At 37.2% G+C, this 17,106-nt stretch overlaps 5 protein-coding genes across 5 annotated transcripts in view; 2 read left to right on the top strand and 3 right to left on the bottom strand.

Moving 5' to 3' along the window:
• LOC100186725 (unconventional myosin-Va) overlaps positions 1-10,842 on the bottom strand; it is a 14,282-nt gene extending 3,440 nt beyond the window's left edge. The window contains exons 1-38 of the mRNA XM_026837986.1: positions 10,733-10,842; positions 10,563-10,685; positions 10,341-10,515; positions 10,142-10,286; positions 9,936-10,092; positions 9,745-9,888; positions 9,607-9,688; positions 9,341-9,448; positions 9,183-9,289; positions 8,961-9,092; positions 8,421-8,554; positions 8,271-8,352; positions 7,763-7,903; positions 7,571-7,701; positions 7,435-7,513; positions 7,264-7,266; positions 7,011-7,178; positions 6,750-6,961; positions 6,560-6,698; positions 6,351-6,508; positions 6,112-6,301; positions 5,944-6,060; positions 5,795-5,884; positions 5,490-5,714; positions 5,212-5,305; positions 4,968-5,146; positions 4,791-4,913; positions 2,166-2,279; positions 1,995-2,105; positions 1,820-1,944; positions 1,655-1,733; positions 1,442-1,601; positions 1,202-1,390; positions 573-727; positions 436-525; positions 236-386; positions 67-185; positions 2-13 (exon numbers count right to left, since the gene is read on the bottom strand). Of these exons, the coding sequence (XP_026693787.1) occupies positions 2-13; positions 67-185; positions 236-386; positions 436-525; positions 573-727; positions 1,202-1,390; positions 1,442-1,601; positions 1,655-1,733; positions 1,820-1,944; positions 1,995-2,105; positions 2,166-2,279; positions 4,791-4,913; positions 4,968-5,146; positions 5,212-5,305; positions 5,490-5,714; positions 5,795-5,884; positions 5,944-6,060; positions 6,112-6,301; positions 6,351-6,508; positions 6,560-6,698; positions 6,750-6,961; positions 7,011-7,178; positions 7,264-7,266; positions 7,435-7,513; positions 7,571-7,701; positions 7,763-7,903; positions 8,271-8,352; positions 8,421-8,554; positions 8,961-9,092; positions 9,183-9,289; positions 9,341-9,448; positions 9,607-9,688; positions 9,745-9,888; positions 9,936-10,092; positions 10,142-10,286; positions 10,341-10,515; positions 10,563-10,685; positions 10,733-10,759 (4,770 nt within the window). The 5' untranslated portion in view covers positions 10,760-10,842. The remainder of the gene's footprint in view (position 1; positions 14-66; positions 186-235; positions 387-435; positions 526-572; positions 728-1,201; positions 1,391-1,441; positions 1,602-1,654; positions 1,734-1,819; positions 1,945-1,994; positions 2,106-2,165; positions 2,280-4,790; positions 4,914-4,967; positions 5,147-5,211; positions 5,306-5,489; positions 5,715-5,794; positions 5,885-5,943; positions 6,061-6,111; positions 6,302-6,350; positions 6,509-6,559; positions 6,699-6,749; positions 6,962-7,010; positions 7,179-7,263; positions 7,267-7,434; positions 7,514-7,570; positions 7,702-7,762; positions 7,904-8,270; positions 8,353-8,420; positions 8,555-8,960; positions 9,093-9,182; positions 9,290-9,340; positions 9,449-9,606; positions 9,689-9,744; positions 9,889-9,935; positions 10,093-10,141; positions 10,287-10,340; positions 10,516-10,562; positions 10,686-10,732) is intronic.
• A 357-nt stretch (positions 10,843-11,199) lies between these two features.
• Positions 11,200-11,985, top strand: LOC100178819 (COX assembly mitochondrial protein 2 homolog). The gene is made up of 3 exons (XM_002128670.5): positions 11,200-11,367; positions 11,641-11,712; positions 11,763-11,985. Exons 1-3 carry the CDS (start codon positions 11,293-11,295, stop codon positions 11,871-11,873), a joined length of 258 nt encoding a protein of 85 aa, XP_002128706.1. The 5' UTR covers positions 11,200-11,292; the 3' UTR covers positions 11,874-11,985.
• On the bottom strand, positions 11,721-14,807 carry LOC100181184 (chromodomain Y-like protein 2). The gene is made up of 9 exons (XM_002128562.5): positions 14,676-14,807; positions 14,473-14,617; positions 14,348-14,422; positions 14,215-14,291; positions 13,935-14,159; positions 12,614-12,792; positions 12,354-12,564; positions 12,162-12,305; positions 11,721-12,110 (listed from the first exon to the last, which is right to left on the bottom strand). Exons 1-9 carry the CDS (start codon positions 14,715-14,717, stop codon positions 11,955-11,957), a joined length of 1,254 nt encoding a protein of 417 aa, XP_002128598.1. The 5' UTR covers positions 14,718-14,807; the 3' UTR covers positions 11,721-11,954.
• Positions 14,808-15,014: 207 nt separating this feature from the next.
• LOC100185901 (sorting nexin-8) overlaps positions 15,015-17,106 on the bottom strand; it is a 4,875-nt gene continuing 2,783 nt past the window's right edge. The window contains exons 9-13 of the mRNA XM_002127796.4: positions 15,937-16,069; positions 15,810-15,878; positions 15,611-15,760; positions 15,314-15,463; positions 15,015-15,266 (exon numbers count right to left, since the gene is read on the bottom strand). Coding sequence (XP_002127832.1) covers positions 15,201-15,266; positions 15,314-15,463; positions 15,611-15,760; positions 15,810-15,878; positions 15,937-16,069 — 568 coding nt within the window. The 3' untranslated portion in view covers positions 15,015-15,200. The remainder of the gene's footprint in view (positions 15,267-15,313; positions 15,464-15,610; positions 15,761-15,809; positions 15,879-15,936; positions 16,070-17,106) is intronic.
• LOC113474928 (dynein light chain 1, cytoplasmic-like) overlaps positions 16,074-17,106 on the top strand; it is a 2,002-nt gene continuing 969 nt past the window's right edge. The window contains exons 1-2 of the mRNA XM_026837988.1: positions 16,074-16,261; positions 16,320-16,431. Of these exons, the coding sequence (XP_026693789.1) occupies positions 16,172-16,261; positions 16,320-16,431 (202 nt within the window). The 5' untranslated portion in view covers positions 16,074-16,171. The remainder of the gene's footprint in view (positions 16,262-16,319; positions 16,432-17,106) is intronic.

Raw genomic sequence — 17,106 nt, 5'->3', positions numbered from 1 at the left:
GAAATGACGACAGCTAGAATTAGAATTATTCACGTTTTGTTTGTTTTAATATAAATATAAACTGACTTGTTTAATCAAAGCCTCCACTGTGTAATCAATGCCGTCTTTGCTGGCGCTCCTACCCCTCATGCCCGCCGGTTTGCTCGACAGACCTTGTATTGTATCATGTTCCAACATAGCAGGAACTAAAGAAAATTCAGTCTTAAAACCTTGTTATTTACAAACATTAACGCACCAATCATCTGTTTGATAGATCGAACCATGTTTAATACCAACTTTTGGAACAATGAGATCGCAATATCACTAAACACAGGCCGATATTCAGCAAGGTCAAAGTTGCGTAAACAATGTCGTCTCTGATGTTCTGTTGATTCTTTCATATATTCCTAAAAAAACAACAATAAAGAAACATCCAACATTAACTTGATCACTTACTTCTTCCCCGCTGTACTGTTTCATGTTATGTAGGAACCTGCAGGTGTTCGACAACCAGAACGACATGAACTCAAATTCCTTATCGTGTTTCTGAAACAAAGGTTTTAACAAAACAAACAAAACATTCGTTAAAATACTTTTTCCACTCTTTTTATCCCGTTGATAATTTGTTGCAAGAGTTGTTTAATCATTTTATCATCATTGCTGTAATCTGCGAACCGTAGCAACTTGAAAAGTAAATAAGCTGGAAGTCCAGGTATCATGTTCACAGCAACCCCACGAGGCTTGAAATCTAAGACAATCTATTTTAATCAGTTGCCCCCACCATCGGTTACTAATGAGAAACAACAATCACCCACAAAGTTACATACGTCATAACTTGTAAGCGGGCACGAGGTGTATGAAACAGAACACCTGTGTTATAATGACTATTGTTACCCCGCCATGTGAGGATAAATAAGTTACATATGTGGTAACTTGTAAGCGGGCACGAGGTGTATGAAACAGAACACCCGTGTTATAATGACTGTCGTTGCCATGCGAGGGTAAATAAGTTACATACGTGGTAACTCGTAAGCAGGCACGAGGTGTAAGAAACAGAATTCCTGTGTTATAATGACTGTCGTTGCCCCGTCATGCGAGGATAAATAAGTTACATATGTGGTAACTTGTAAGCGGGCACGAGGTGTATGAAACAGAACACTCGTGTTATAACGACTGTTGTTGCCCCGCCATGCGAGGATATATAAGTTAATCACAAACTTACCCAATATAATGGTTTGAATAACTTTGCTTTCATCCCCAGCTTTGTATTGTAGCATCCCTAATGATCCGTCTGTTGATTCTTTATGACGCAACATTGGGTGACCTTGGATTGAACCCGTATCTTCTTCACTGGGGCGAGATGGCACGCTAAGGGTCGAATCAGAACTAACCAAGCTAGATCTCGTTGAACCTTACAAAACATAGGAATCAAATAAATTCGACAACAAATAAACCGACTCACCGTCATTAAGTTTGCGACTGTACAGCTTGAGCTGCCGTTTCAACTTTTTGTTCATTTTATCCAAAGATTCCACTTTCGTCAGCAAATTATAATTTTCCGACGATAAACGCGACAATTCTTGCTGAATGTTTCCCTCCATTGTGACATCATATCCACCATTCTAAACAATATGCATTGTTACAAACAATTAATGGACACACAAACAAATCCAACCTGTGTTGAGGCAGAACGCAAATCCAAAATTTCAATTTCATGGTTTTTTCTTTCGGCTTCGAGCTCTGATTCCAACATTCTATAAAAACCATCCATTGTTACAAAACAACCATCCATTGTTACAAAACAACCATCCATTGTTACAAATCAACCATCCATTGTTACCTATTATGGTCATACACTTTAATAAGAACTGCCTTTAAATCACTTTTATCAAGTTTATCGAGATTAATGTCTTCCATCCGATTCCTCGAACCCAATAGTTCAGAACCCGTCATCGTTGAACACGTCTATGATGTAATAAGCGTTTAATTATTTGATTATGACATCACAATCATACCTTTGTCTCTGATACCACAGGTTGCTTAGCAACGAACGACTTTAGTTGAATAACCTCGGATCGACGAACTTCAAGTTCCTCCTGCATCGCTTCCATCTGTTCGTACATTGCCTGGACATAGATATCATATATAACATAGGTATCATATATAACATAAACATCATATATTACCTTAAATACGTTGCTATCTTCTCCCATACTTTCCGCTGCTGTTTCAGCGATCGATTTCCGTAATTTCGAAATCTCGTTTTTAAATGTCTCGTTTTCTTCCATTGCTTGCCGTAACTATAAACATAAATATCTTTATAAATATATTACAAACATAGACATCATATATACCAAACATAGACATCATATATACCAAACATAGACATCATATATACCAAACATAGACATCATATATACCAAACATAGACATCATATATACCAAACATAGACAACATCACTGGCGTAGAGTACGGGCGTGCGGGAGTACGACGCACTCCTGCCAATTTAGGAATTTGCTACTTCTGTTAAATGCACGGCTACTGCACACGCGTGTATAATGTCTCGACGATGACGATCAACAGAATAATTCGTAAAGAAATGTGTTAAAACTTGACTTATGTTTGCGCCATCGTGATTATTACAACATAACATCGTATTGTTTGTAAATATGCGGCAAATCTTGCCCATTTTGCGAGACCAGACAAGCGCATAATACGTATGGGATATTGAAGTATTTAGAATAGCAATGTTTAGTTTACTTGATGCGAGATGCGAATGTGCGTCGGGCATGTAAAAAAAACAAAAATACGACAGATACTGATTCGTATTTAAATTTATCTGGCAGTTTCGTAAATCGTAGAGGTGTGGTAAAAACGCTTTTTTTTGCTCATGAAAAAACAGCTTTCCTGATACAAATACGGCACAGTTTCATGTACCATACTTCTCAAACTGTGTTTGGTCAGCATACAAGTTATTAACAAAAGATGGTTTAAAAAACTGTAAAACTAATCGCCAATCACCAACCGCAGTTTATGGCAACCAACTTCCTCTTTTGAAATTACATCAAACTTATTGGCGGTTTAAGAATGCCTGTGTTTGCAATTAATCCCCGAACATATACATGTCGAAATACTGGTTTATATTGCTCACGTAATACGTCACAATCCCTATTATTGCAAAATAGCTAGTTATGTTACGTCACAATTCAAATGTTTCTTGCCCGCATAAATGCCGGAGCTATGATAAAATAAAGCTGTTTGTTACGTCAGAACTGCACGAATAGGTAACTTACGTTAACATTATATGATTTGTTACGCAGTCGATAAATAAAGTCCAGGCTTTTGAAATATTGAGCGATATTACACTTGCAATTAAACAATGTTACATTGCGATAAGTGTTCCTGTCACATAGAAGGTTTAACTATTGCGTTAAGATACATCCCAATTAGATTGTGTTTGCGTGTTTGCCGCACTCCCACGCAATTGCAAAACTCTACGCCAATAGACATCATATATACCAAACATAGACATCATATATACCAAACATAGACATCATATATACCAAACATAGACATCATATATACCAAACATAGACATCATATACACAGCCCTGGAGACTCGCATAAAAGTACGTCGGCAATATGCAGACGATTTAAAAGACGCGTGTCCGGGCGTGATGTCACGAATCGCAACGTCAGCGCGAATTTGCCCGTCTCGAATTACAGTCGGTATCGTATAACACGAGCGCCCATAATTCGTATCTAATTAGACGGATTTTTAATAAAAAACATAAATTCCTAAACTTTTTTATATTGAAATAATACAAAGTGCTGCATTACGTCGTCTCTTTCACCGCAACCCATGTGTTCTAAATGATTTTAATTAGCAACGCTTTTCGTCCAAAAAGGGACGTATTCTCGTACGCCTTTCTCCTTAATGACGTCATAAGCTCGTGCCGAGCATTTGGTTAAAGCTCGGTGCTCGGCGAACCTGAGCTTTTACAACTTCAACACATTCCTATTGTTAACACCAAATTCGCGAAACACTACCCACATCATCTGCTTCAAAGCCCAGGTCAAAGTATTTATTGCAAACGTATCAATCCTTTACTTGATCGCATGCGTGAAAAGGCAAATATTCAACCTGTTTTCAAGCTCCTGCTGGCTAAATAATCAAGGGGACAATCGTTATTATGACGCAAATAATCAGCCGGTGAATTGCTATTATGTCGTAATCAATTGCCAGGTCAAACAATCGCTATTATAATGCAATGAATCGACGTGTGAATCCTTGCCGCTTGCCGCTTGCCGCTTGGCTGAAGAAAACATCCTAAATATACAGCAGTGCTATTTCTGGAACATATCTAGGGTATTTATTACCGCAAATTACATTTATTTTACACACAGCTGTGAGAAAGGTTGAATTCCCGCCGAAAAAAACGTATGCGCCGCACGTATACAAGGACGTTAATGACGTCATAGTCAACGCGCAGGTGCGTTAGGAAATCGGTGCGCCTGACTTCATTTGCTATATACGACTACTGTATGTATTATATTACCTCACTTTTAGCTTTTATCACCTGTAACTTTTGCAATTTTGCGTCTGCAATATGAAAATATTTTGTTTAAAAAATTTTTTTTTTGTTTTTTTTATACATCGTCGGCAACAAACTGCTGACAGTTTGTCCAAATGCATCGGCTTGAGTCTCCAGTGCTGTATATACCAAACATAGACATCATATATACCAATCATAGACATCATATATATCAAACATAGACATCATATACCAAACATAGACATCATATACACCTTTATCTGACTCTCATACTCGAACTCCCCCTTCAACTTCTCGGCGATCCTCAATTCCAATTCATTTTTCTCCTGATTTAATTCTTCGATCTGATCCAAAAGCTCACTGTGCTCTAGTGTCCCCTAGTGTATAAACCAAAGTTATCCAACGTAAAGCAGCGAACATATAAACTTTACATTAGAGCTTCCATGTTCGCCTTCCCTAGCTCGGGTAACTTCCAATTCATCCTTAATGTTCTCGTATCTTTGTTCGATGCGATTATAATCCTTTATCCTCGCCTGATGTTGCGCTCGTTCATCATCTAGCGCCACCTGGAGTTCGTTTAATCGAACTTTCACTTCAGATTTAAATGATTCTATAAACATTATGAGATCACACACACCATTATGACATCACAGACCATTATGACATCACACAAACCTCTTATTTCGTTTTCCTTCATGGCAGATTGCGACAAAACTTCCGAGTTCCGAGTTTTTAATCGGAGAACCTCAGCATGCAGCTCAGTTATTAACTAAACATAGACATCATATATTTAAAACAGACATCATATATTAAACATAGACACCATATATAACATAGATATCATATATAAACATAGACATCATATATAAACATAGACATCATATATATATAAACATAGACATCATATATTAAACATAGACATCATATATTAAACATAGATATCTTATATTTACTTTATCTTTGTCCTCTCTTTCACGCTCGAACGATTCTTTCGTTAACTTTAACTCATCGCTCGAACTTTCCATTAGGTGGCGCACATGAGCAAGATCATGTTCCAGCCCATCGCTTTTTTCTCGGTACTTTTCGACCAAAACTTTATTTTTTTCAACATCCACAAGTTGGAGCTGAAGAGCTTCCACTTTCATCGTTTTAGTCGTAAGGATTCGGTTTTCATTCGTCTATTAAACATAAACATTAATTAACAAACGCAACATAGACATCATATAAATTTTTAACAAACGCAACATAGACATCTTACAATGACATCAATTTTTCGTTGCAAATCCATTATCTTGTTCTCCATTCCAAGGTTTAGCTTCTTGAAATGGCTCACCGATCTTGCTTCAATCTTAAAATAATAATTAGCAATCAACAAAATGTAGAAGATATATTTTATCCCAGCTTTACCTTGAGCTGCTTCAGTTGCTTCTTAGCCAACCACCTTCGTACACAGCATTGAAGGTAAACCATCAACTTCATCGTGCGAGTAAATGTACGTCTCTCCAACCAACCACGCACATGTTTCTGATGGAACAGTGGGTCAATGAAAACCCACACCAACAATCCTAATCAAACCTGTATAACTACTGCCTTTGCATTCACCACCATTGAAAAATAAATCTTTCGTGCGAACATTCCTCTGGTATACGCTTGCAACACCACTGAGGCATGAAGCACTCGTAAATATCGGGCACGAGCGATATGACCCCGCCATCTTGTTTGAAGGATTGTTGCAGCTTTTGTTCGTCGAAGATGTGATACCAAACTAAACACAATGGTTTATAGACTCTGCAATTGCTATAAATGCAACGTACCATCTTGCTTGGTAGCCCCGAACGTATCGCTGGACAACAATGGCCGATTGTTTCATCCTAATATAACGCTTGTATTGCAACCACATTCGTGTATTCTTTTGAATAATAACCGCACAAGCTCGTAGTTTGTTGGCGCGCAACTTTTCCAAATAAGCGACCTGCCAAAGTAATCGCAATCACCACAAGCAAGACAACCCACAACCACTGACCTGGCCTGCACGGAAAAAGATTTTATTTTTTCCAGGTTGATACTTATCCTCCTCTGGGATGAGGGTTTTCAAAACTTTCTCACAAGTTTTACGAGGATCTTTTTTAACAATGTCCTTTGTTGACATCAACACACGATATCTGTGATGTCATAAACATAAGTATCGAACACGGAGATGTCATAATATCGACCTTGCAATAAACTCTGTATACGACCAACGAGACGGGTAACCAGCCGCGCTTATCCTGACCGTCTCCAACACCCCGCACGCACGAAGCTGTTGAACCGCGCGTTTTGCTTCGAAAGTGAAACTTAGTTTATAATCATTTGGTTTGATGCATCGGACGTAATGGGGAGTCGTTGAGTTCAAAATCCCCATGAGTTGCGCCAACGATTCTTGAAACTATACCTCGAATTAATTATTTAATATTCCAACCCACTCCAACACCCACCTGGTTAGCCACCGTCTTCTTCGTTTCTTTTTTTTTACGTACGCTGGTCGGTTTAGACGAAGCGTGCGACAGTTTAACTTTCGCTGCGCCTCGTTTGCCTACCCCTGCCGTCACTTCAACGTCACGGTCGACTGATTCCTCAGCAAACAACTCCCCAATCAACTCAAACTAAAGCAAAAGTTGCCAAACAAAACAATTTAAACAAAACACACAAGTCAGTGTTGCATGCGATAAGCGTGACATGCAATATTACCTTCTGTCGAGGGAAGGCGCCATCAACATAATTAAAAAAATGATTTCGTTAATTCCCAGCAGTATAAACAAGTAATATAATATTTTTGAAAATAGTTACTTTTAATTACTTTGTTTTAACCAAAATTACACTTGGTTTGTTTAAATAAGCAGTTTTACTCGAAACCCACACCTGGCTCGCTTTCAATATATTCAGTTGCTCCTCTTGCACGGTGTCTTTATTTTTTTCCAGAAATCCCTCAATTTCGTATCTTTATAATAAACAAACATAAATTTATAATAAACAAACATAAAATAAACAAACGTACCTGACTTTGTCAGCAAAGTGTGTGATAAAGAAAGAAGTGTTTGAGATCTTAATTTTGTCAAAATGCTTGGATGTTTTTAAGTGACGATCATAAAGTTTATCAGCCCAAGATTGGTCGCTACCTTTAGGCATCTGCGGATATTTTGTTGGATTTAATCCACATAACCCATAAATACCCCCTTCAACAACATACTCTGCACTCGTCGTTCAAAAGATCTAATATCCCAAGTTTGTTTTCGATCAGCGCGATACACGGCTGGTTGTCATAGAAATCGATGAACTTCCATTCTATCTCCTCCCTAACGTATTCTTCTTGCTCAAGTTTAAACACGTGCTGTGAGGATTAACAATCTTGTAATAAATATAAGACATGTCTTATCCCACAAGCCATGTTTAATAAATATTTGCCGGTAGAATCATAGGCTCAACTGTATGGGTGTCAGGGGTGACATGACACCCCAAACTTTTAAACAGGGGTGACACTGACATCGTGTTTATAGCATCCTGGTTTAAACCTAGAACAGATTTTACCCTGTTGTTAGGTGTATATACAAACAAGCAGAGCCAAAGTATATTGCATTCATCACATTAATCAATGAGGTTCCCTATGTTTGACAATTATGAGTGTAACTGTATTTTAACAATGTCACCCCAGATTTTGATAAACCATGAAACCACCACCGAAGTTAGTTAGTACGAACCTGGCAAAACTGTTGTTGTAATTTCTCGTTGGCATAATTTATGCAAAATTGTTCAAAACTGTTGTTTTCAAATGTTTCGAACCTGGGTTGCGGGGGTTAGGGGTTATTATGGTTAATTTGGTTCATGCAGATTAAATGTTGGGGGCATACCCGTAAATGTCCAGAACCCCGATGAATGAATGTTGTTCAGCTGTCGTTGATAAAGCTGCGTTAACTTTACGAACGATCCAATCAAATAGTTTGGAATACATATGTTTGGCCAGCGCATCTCTGGATACCAATGCCTGTAAATATGGTTATAAGTGTGTACATTATGACATCATAGATACAATATGACATCATGGATACATTATGACATCATAGATACAATATGACATCATGGATACATTATGACATCATAGATACAATATGACATCATGGATACATTATGACATCATGGATACATTATGACATCATGGATACAATATGACATCATGAATACATTATGACATCATAGATACAATATGACATCATGTATACATTATGACATCATAGATACAATATGACATCATGGATACATTATGACATCATAGATACAATATGACATCATGAATACATTATGACATCATAGATACATTATGACATCATAGATACATTATGACATCATGTATACATTATGACATCATAGATACAATATGACATCATGGATACCTGATCATGAGTCAGCGGGGTAATAAGAACCTCAGCCATCGTCCTCAACTTTTTATAACACAGCCACTGGGCCATTTGTTTTGGTTCAACTCCCAGCAACCCGCACATTGTAATCAAATGTTCGTCGCTGTCCTGTCAAACAATGTATCTATATTGGACATTATGACATCATCAACCGTTATTACATCATCAACCATCAACCGTTATGACATCATAACTTACAGAACAATGGGAGTGTCCGTTTCCATTCTCTTCAATGTTTATATTCCCCATATGAAGTATGGCAGACAACAATCGAAAAACTAACGACTGGTGCTTACTACTGACACCTATTGGAAAAACCATTAATTCAAAGTATATATGATGTTTATGAATCATACCAAGTAAAGTGAACGCATGAATCGTTTCTTTGAATTCACTTTCGTCGTTGACGCCATCGATCTGTGTACAATCTCCGTTCCTGGTGTATTCGAAGTCACGAGCCGACACTGCGTATAGTCATGGTAAATATGGGAGTGGGGGGTTGGTGGGGTTGGCGGGGTCGGCGGGGTTGGCAGGGTCGGGGGGGGGTCGGCTGGGGCCGGCGGGGTTGGCAGGGTCGGCGGGTCGGGGGGGGGTTGGCGGGTTGGTGGGGTCAGTTACTTACTTAGTTTTAATGGTTTGAACTGTGGAAGATGGGCGCACGCACAAAGTTGATAAAATATATGGTAGTTCCTTTCATCCATACCCTGTGCATAGAAACATAATATAATATTGGTCATATTAGTATGTTTATGTTAAACACCTGTGATATAACCCTCGATTTCTCCAGCAAGTATGTTCGCATGTGAGCTCCTATGATGTGGTAACGACCGCTGAACCCGATCTGAATATATTTACCAAAGCGACTGCTGTTGTCGTTGCGAGTTGTCTTAGCATTTCCAATCGCCTGCAAAACCTTTGTTAGCAAACAAACATACACACATCTCCACCAACCTCCATAATTGGGTTCGAAGCAAGAACTTTTTGCTCCACGGTCGATTCATCACCTGACCCCCCAACCGTCGCAAAATATCTCATTGTATATTTTGCTGATACCGTCTTTCCTGCCCCAGACTCCCCGGTTACAATGATCGACTGATTCTTATCATCCCTGCCAAACTTAAATCGTAAACAATGAAATATCAACAAACGACAATTACCTCGACATTTGATTAAAAGCTTCCTCAGCGATGGCGAAAATATGGGGGTCCATTTCCCCCAAGTTGCGGCCAGAGTAAAGTTGAATGAAATCATTTGAATAAATTGATAGCTCGCTGTAGGGGTTAATAGCAACTAATACGATTCCTAATGCAAATATTTTATCAACATAAATACACCATTAACAGCGAATATATTTACCACAATATGTATATATTGCGTTTCTTTCCACAAATCTTGTTTGTAAGTTATACAGCACAGCTGGTTCATGCAAATAACTCAGTGATGTCAGGTCATTTTCTCCGACCAAAATATCGGGGTTGCGCAACGGGGGCAAATCCTTCGAATGTCCGAGCTTTAAAACACGAATTTCCTCCTACAAAATAATTGTTAGTATTTATTGCTTAATTATTTTCCCTTTACCACTTCTTCCTCTTCAATCGCCTCAACAATAATCTTTATGACATCATCATTGTCTTTGTACCCATCCACCAATGAGGCAGACCGCCACACCAACGCATCATCGGGCACCCACACCTTTGTCTCCTGCAACAAATGTTTAAAACCAAAGTTAACATTCTCACCAAACTCACCTTGGTGTAAATATCAGCCAGCTTCATCTTTACAATTCCATTTTTAAACTTTCAAACAAATTCTGTATAAAGTAAAATATATTTCGATCAAATTTAATTTAATGAACAAAATAAATCAAATTATTTCACCGCCCCATTGTAACAACGTCACAATAACCCAGCCATCGCGACATCTTTTGTTAAGAATTATGACGTCATTCGGGCAGGTTTCGAACTTGAATCAGCTGACTATGACGTCACAACCACATAGCGTTTTGTTCTAAAATTAATTATCAAGTTCCGTCTAACTTTAACCGTCTAAATCAAGTTCCGATAAATTATTTAAAACATAGTCAATTTTAAATCACCATATTTTATTTTTGCCCCAATTTTACCAAATAAAGTGTCAAAAAAACTTCAGTAACACTTTCGGCGTATTTTTTTTTTTTTTATAAATTTTAGATAGTATCTAATGAGATTGAAATTTTAAAATATTTGAACTCGAATAATATTTTTTTTTCGAGTGAAAATAATTTAAACTTTGCACACGGCACTAACTAGCGGGGTTCTCCCTGTTCAAAATGCCGAACCTCGAAGAATGCCACACCGAAGAATGCAATATTTTATCAAGGATTGTACAAAAGTGCCACGATCAGGTAGTTTGAGTTAAATTGTTAGGTGCTAATGTAATGACATAGTGTTTAAGCGCCTACTTAACCAAGGTTCTTGCCTTAAAGTTGCTTGTTCTGTAGTGCTGTGACGCGTGTTGGTGCTAGTGACTCACTAGTGTCTGCGTGTTTAATTGGGCAAGACACTCACCAGCAATTGCTCCAACCCAGTGGTTACTAATTGGTTGTCTAGATTATCAGCCATACATAAAAATAATAACCCAGATATCTTTAATATTTTAACCAAGTGTTTACTTTTAGCATCCATTCGGAAAGTTTAGGGGTTCATGTCACGCTGAGGAAGTTCGTGTTCAAGTTTGTTACAAGAATGAGGTGGGATTGAAATAATCAGTTTACGGTCACCAATATAATCTTCTGTTTAGAGAATAGCACGCCGTGCACAACACAACCAAGAAGCGCGCATCAGAGCTCAAAAGCGAGAGGAGGCAATCAAAGAATTTAAAAAATGGAAGGAAAACCGTGGAAAAAGTTAATTGTGATTCTTTCAAATTCACTGTTTGCGAGAAAATATATTTAAACCATAAACAAAACATAAGAACAAATGTGTTAATATTTTAAGAAATAAAATCATGAGAAACAAAGCTACGAAAGTTGGTTAATGTTTGTTCGGATGCCCATCTTTCCATCAGAATGTTACATTCGCAATAATTAACGTGTTTAAGTTGCGTTTGGGATGATTTTCGCAACAACTCCTTCGACTTCTGCATCGCCTGCACACACACTGTTTGAAAAAACAAGTTTTATTTTCAAAGAAATCTTACTTCTGATGATTGCATCGCGGTTCGGCGCACACACGACATCGCGTGTTGTTTAAATTGATCATGCGGAAAGATCGAGGTAACAAGGCCGTGTTGTTTGGCTTGGCACGAAGTCAACGCAACCCCATTCAGCAAAAGATTATTCGCCTAAAATAGACTTCCTTTAAACATGTCAGCAACCTCTGACCTACCAACCATTGTCATCCCTAGTACTTGTGGAAATGTAAAAGACGAGCATGCTTCGGGGGTTTGCCCAAGTTTGATGTATGGAGTGGAAAAGTATGATCTTTCCGAGCAATAAACAGCATCCACAAGAGGCAGCATAGCACACCCTAACCCCACGGCGCCCCCCTGCACCAGAGCGACCAACGGTTTGGGAAAATCAATTAATTTATCAACAAAGTTCCTGCATGGAAACAACATTAATAAATGGGCACGTAATAATAATATCGAACCTCAAAGATTCAGCAAAACTCCTTGCTGTTTGCTGTATGTGACTCGTCTCTGATAGCATGTTTAGCATGTAAAGGACGTCGTAGCCTGCGCAAAACGTTTTACCAACCGATGAGATGACGGCTAGTGAGCATTGGCTGGAAACGACAGCATCAAGCGCATTCATTAGCTCTGCAAGAAACTTTAAAACAATCCTAATGTTAAAACAATCCTAAAGGGGCATACCAACGCAAAATTAAATTTTGTATATGGATAGATATGCTCAAATGTAACCTAAACGTACCATCAAAGTTTGCCAAAACGATACGGCTTCTAAAAAAATCACATGAAAAAAATCCGCCGAAGTAAAAAAAATGGCTGTTTCGACAATGCATGGGATTTCCCATAAGAAAAAAAATCACTTAATTTTGATCGTTTCTAGTCTAAAATACTGAAGAAAATTTAAATTTTATTTCTGATTTAGTATAATGAATGCTTCTTCTTCAAGAATATATAAAAAAAATTGTAAAACATAGACTTTATTATGTTTTAATTTTCAATTGAACGTAGGTACATACCAGATTATGCTGACTCAGCATATTTTCAAACCGAATGTTAAACACGAAAAACTGACTTTTTATAAAAAAAAATAGTACAGTAGGTCCTAGTGGACATAATAATCATTTTATTATAAAAAAGTGCTGAGTCAGCACATTATGTAGCTATGCTCAATCGAAAATTAAAACATAATAAAGTCTATGTTTTACATTTTTTTTATATAGTTTTGAAGAAGAAGCATATACTAAATCAGAAATAAAATTTAAATTTTCTTCAGTATTTTAGAAACTAGAAGCGATCAAAGTTGAGTGAATTTTTTTCTAATGGGAAGTCTCATGCATTGCGCAACGGCCAATTTTTTTACTCTAGCGGTCGAATTTGCGGTTTTAAAACTCATTTTTTTCAAAAGCTGTTTTGTATTTAAAACTTTGATGGTAGCTTTAGATTACATTTGAGCATATCTATCAATACACAAATTTTGATTTTTCGTTGGTTTCCCCCTTTAATGTTGAAACAATCTTAATGTTGAAACAATCTTAATGTTGAAACAATCTTAAAGTTGAAACAATCTTAAAGTTGAAACAATCTTAATGTTGAAACAATCTTAATGTTGAAACAATCTTAATGTTGAAACAATCTTAATGTTGAAACAATCTTAATGTTGAAACAATCTTAATGTTGAAACAATCTTAATGTTGAAACAATCTTAAAGTTGAAACAATCTTAAAGTTGAAACAATCTTAATGTTGAAACAATCTTAATGTTGAAACAATCTAACAAACTTACTCGAGGACTCAACGCATTGTTCCGCATCGAATTTGAAAAAATTATTTCAGCAAAATTTCCCCGCCATTGTAAATAGACAATCCTTTCCTGAAATATTCTGCCCTTAATAATTTCTTGTTTATTGATTGGTTTACACGTAGCGAGCCCACGATCAACGTAATTGTGGTCCAGGCCAACATGTTGATTCCCATCAACAACTCGAGTGCCATCAAGTTTCTTGTTTTTCTTTTCAAAAAAATGAGTTTAATAATTATTTAAATAATTTCAACAGAACAGGTACCGTAACCCTGCATTTCAAATATTTTCGGTTTTCGGTTTTCGTTAGCTTGCTTGAGGATTGGGGGTGATCGGAGGTTTCTAAATTTCAAAAATTAGATTAGAAAATAAATTAAAATATTTTCACACCAACATACTTGATTTCACCTTCTTGTTGTAGAAACCCACTGAACTTATACTAACTGACGGCGAAAGATTCTTTTTTTGTAAATCTATGAAACCAAAACTTAATGCTTGTCGATTAAACTTTTTTTTCACAAACCGTTATTATATTCCTGGATCACATCTTTACAATGCTTTAAATTTGCCGTGGGCTCCCACGTGTCATCTTTGCTGGAAAATCCTTTCCAACGAACCAAATAAAACGTCCTCCCTTTGCTCTTTCTTCGATTTATTACTTTTTCAACCTATATCACATTGTATAGAACTTTATTTATAAATCGTTTTAACCAAAACATTTTTTACCTCGAATATTTCGGCTTTTTCTTGTTTTTTACTTCTTGTCATGTCGCGGCAAATGTTGTTGCATAAAAACTAAAACTTCGATTTTTCTTTGATTTCCACTCAAACTATTACGCGCTCAGTGAGGGAAATCCCCGATGGCGAGCCAAATAAACGGACACGAAGTGTGAAATCAACGGTAAACGTATGTGTACCGTTGGTGAAATAATAAAACTAACTTTTGCAACTGCCCTACTTTTGATCACTAATTTTTTGTAGAATAAGTTTAAAGAGGTATTCGTTGTTGGTACAAGCCATTATGAATTACCCCAACACAATATAAAGTTACATCAGAGCACCACAATTTGTTGAATGTTTATATTGAAACATGAAACATGAAATTTGCAATAAAATCGTCAACGGAGGATTGTTTGATTATTGCACGAATATGTTCTTCATAAATCATAGAAATCATATACTAGAGCAACAAATTGATGATTTGCTACAAACACTGAGAAATGGTGAATGATAAAGTTAATTAAATTTTGATCATCGAGTTTCATTCGGCAGTAGATCCGTCACACGAGGCGCCACATCCTCCCAAAGTTTCATCATCTATGTCATAACATTAAATACAATATGATTATGACATCATAACCCACCTCTTTGTGCCCCTTTATCTGCGTTGCAACGAGAGTTCCGACGACTTCGGACAATATTTGCATATTCGCGTAAACCAGTTGTGTTTCAAGGTGAATGCAGTGAAGTGCGAAGAAATTACGATTCTCGCGATTTGCGATTTCGTGTTCTTGCTGTAATGAGATATCTATGGTCAACACTGGAATATTGGTCAACACTGAAATATTAGTCAACACTGGAATATTGGCCAACACTGAAATATTGGTCAACACTGGAATATTGGTCAACACTGGAATATTGGTCAACACTGGAATACTTACAGCCAATATCTTTGATTCAATTCGGTCGACTCCTCCCTGTTCCATATTGGTAACCGTGGCAGCCATTCGCTTCGTTTTCATCATGCCGTATCTCTTCAAAGCTGAATGGTGGTCACGGAGTACCCCTCGTTCGTGACGATCGCATAAATTCTAAACCACACCAACTTTACCACACAACATAGATGTAATATATACTCACATGGTAAGCTTGTAATATGTCAACCAACATACTGAGTTGGTCGAGAACCCCTTCTTCTTCTCGTATGCCCTACATAGACATCATATATAAACATGTATGTCTTGCATAGATATCATATATATCAAACCTGCAACGAATGTTTCTCGGATATAAGTGAGAATTCGTGCGACAAACTTCTGAATGCTCGCTTCAAAGTCGCGATGACATCATTTCCGCCTGTTGCCCAAGCTGAAGCTGTTGTCCCATCATTCCCAATGGCACTGTGTGAGGATAATTAACATTCAATGGTAACTATCACCATTATGACATCACTACCATACATAACAACTGGATTTAAAAATCAAAATAAATAATTTTCCAAAATGAAGGCTGAAATTAAAAAGAAGGAAATTTCTCCTGATTTAGAAAAAAACATTTTAAAGTTATCGAAGTCGGCCGCAAAGAATTGCAAGGTATGTGATGTCATAAAGGATTTGTGATGTCATAATCAATGGTTTTGTTACACTGCAGACCGACAAAGAAAAAGCAGAATTTTTGAAGATAGAGTTAGATGAGGTGAACGGGGGACCCTGGAATGTTATTGTGGGAAAAAAGTTTGGGGGGGTAGTAACGTATATACCAGGTAAATAACGTATATACCAGGTGATTACCGTATATACCAGGTGAATAACGTATATACCAGGTGAATAACGTATACACCAGGTGAATAACGTATATACCAGGTGAATAACGTATACACAGGTGAATAACGTATACACAGGTGAATAACGTATATACCAGGTGAATAACGTATATACCAGGTGAATAACATATATACCAGGTGAATAACGTATATACCAGGTGAATAACGTATATACCAGGTGAATAACGTATATACCAGGTGAATAACGTATATACCAGGTGAATAACGTATATACCAGGTGAATAACGTATATACCAGGTGAATAACGTGTACACCAGGTGAATAACGTATATACCAGGTGAATAACGTATATACCAGGTGAATAACGTGTACACCAGGTGAATAACGTATATACCAGGTGAATAACGTATACACCAGGTGAATAACGTATATACAGGTGAATAACGTATATACCAGGTGAATAACGTATATACCAGGTGAATAAAGTATACACCAGGTGAATAAAGTATACACCAGGTGAATAACGTATATACCAGGTGAATAACGTATATACCAGGTGAATAACGTATATACCAGGTGAATAACGTATATACCAGGTGAATAAAGTATATACCAGGTGAATAACGTGTACACCAGGTGAATAAAGCATATACC

Source organism: Ciona intestinalis, unplaced genomic scaffold (genome assembly GCF_000224145.3).
Source record: "Ciona intestinalis unplaced genomic scaffold, KH HT000045.2, whole genome shotgun sequence".
Taxonomy (NCBI): Eukaryota; Metazoa; Chordata; class Ascidiacea; order Phlebobranchia; family Cionidae; genus Ciona; species Ciona intestinalis.
Note: the sequence above shows the minus strand (reverse complement) of the source record. Positions and strands in the feature narration are given on the sequence as shown.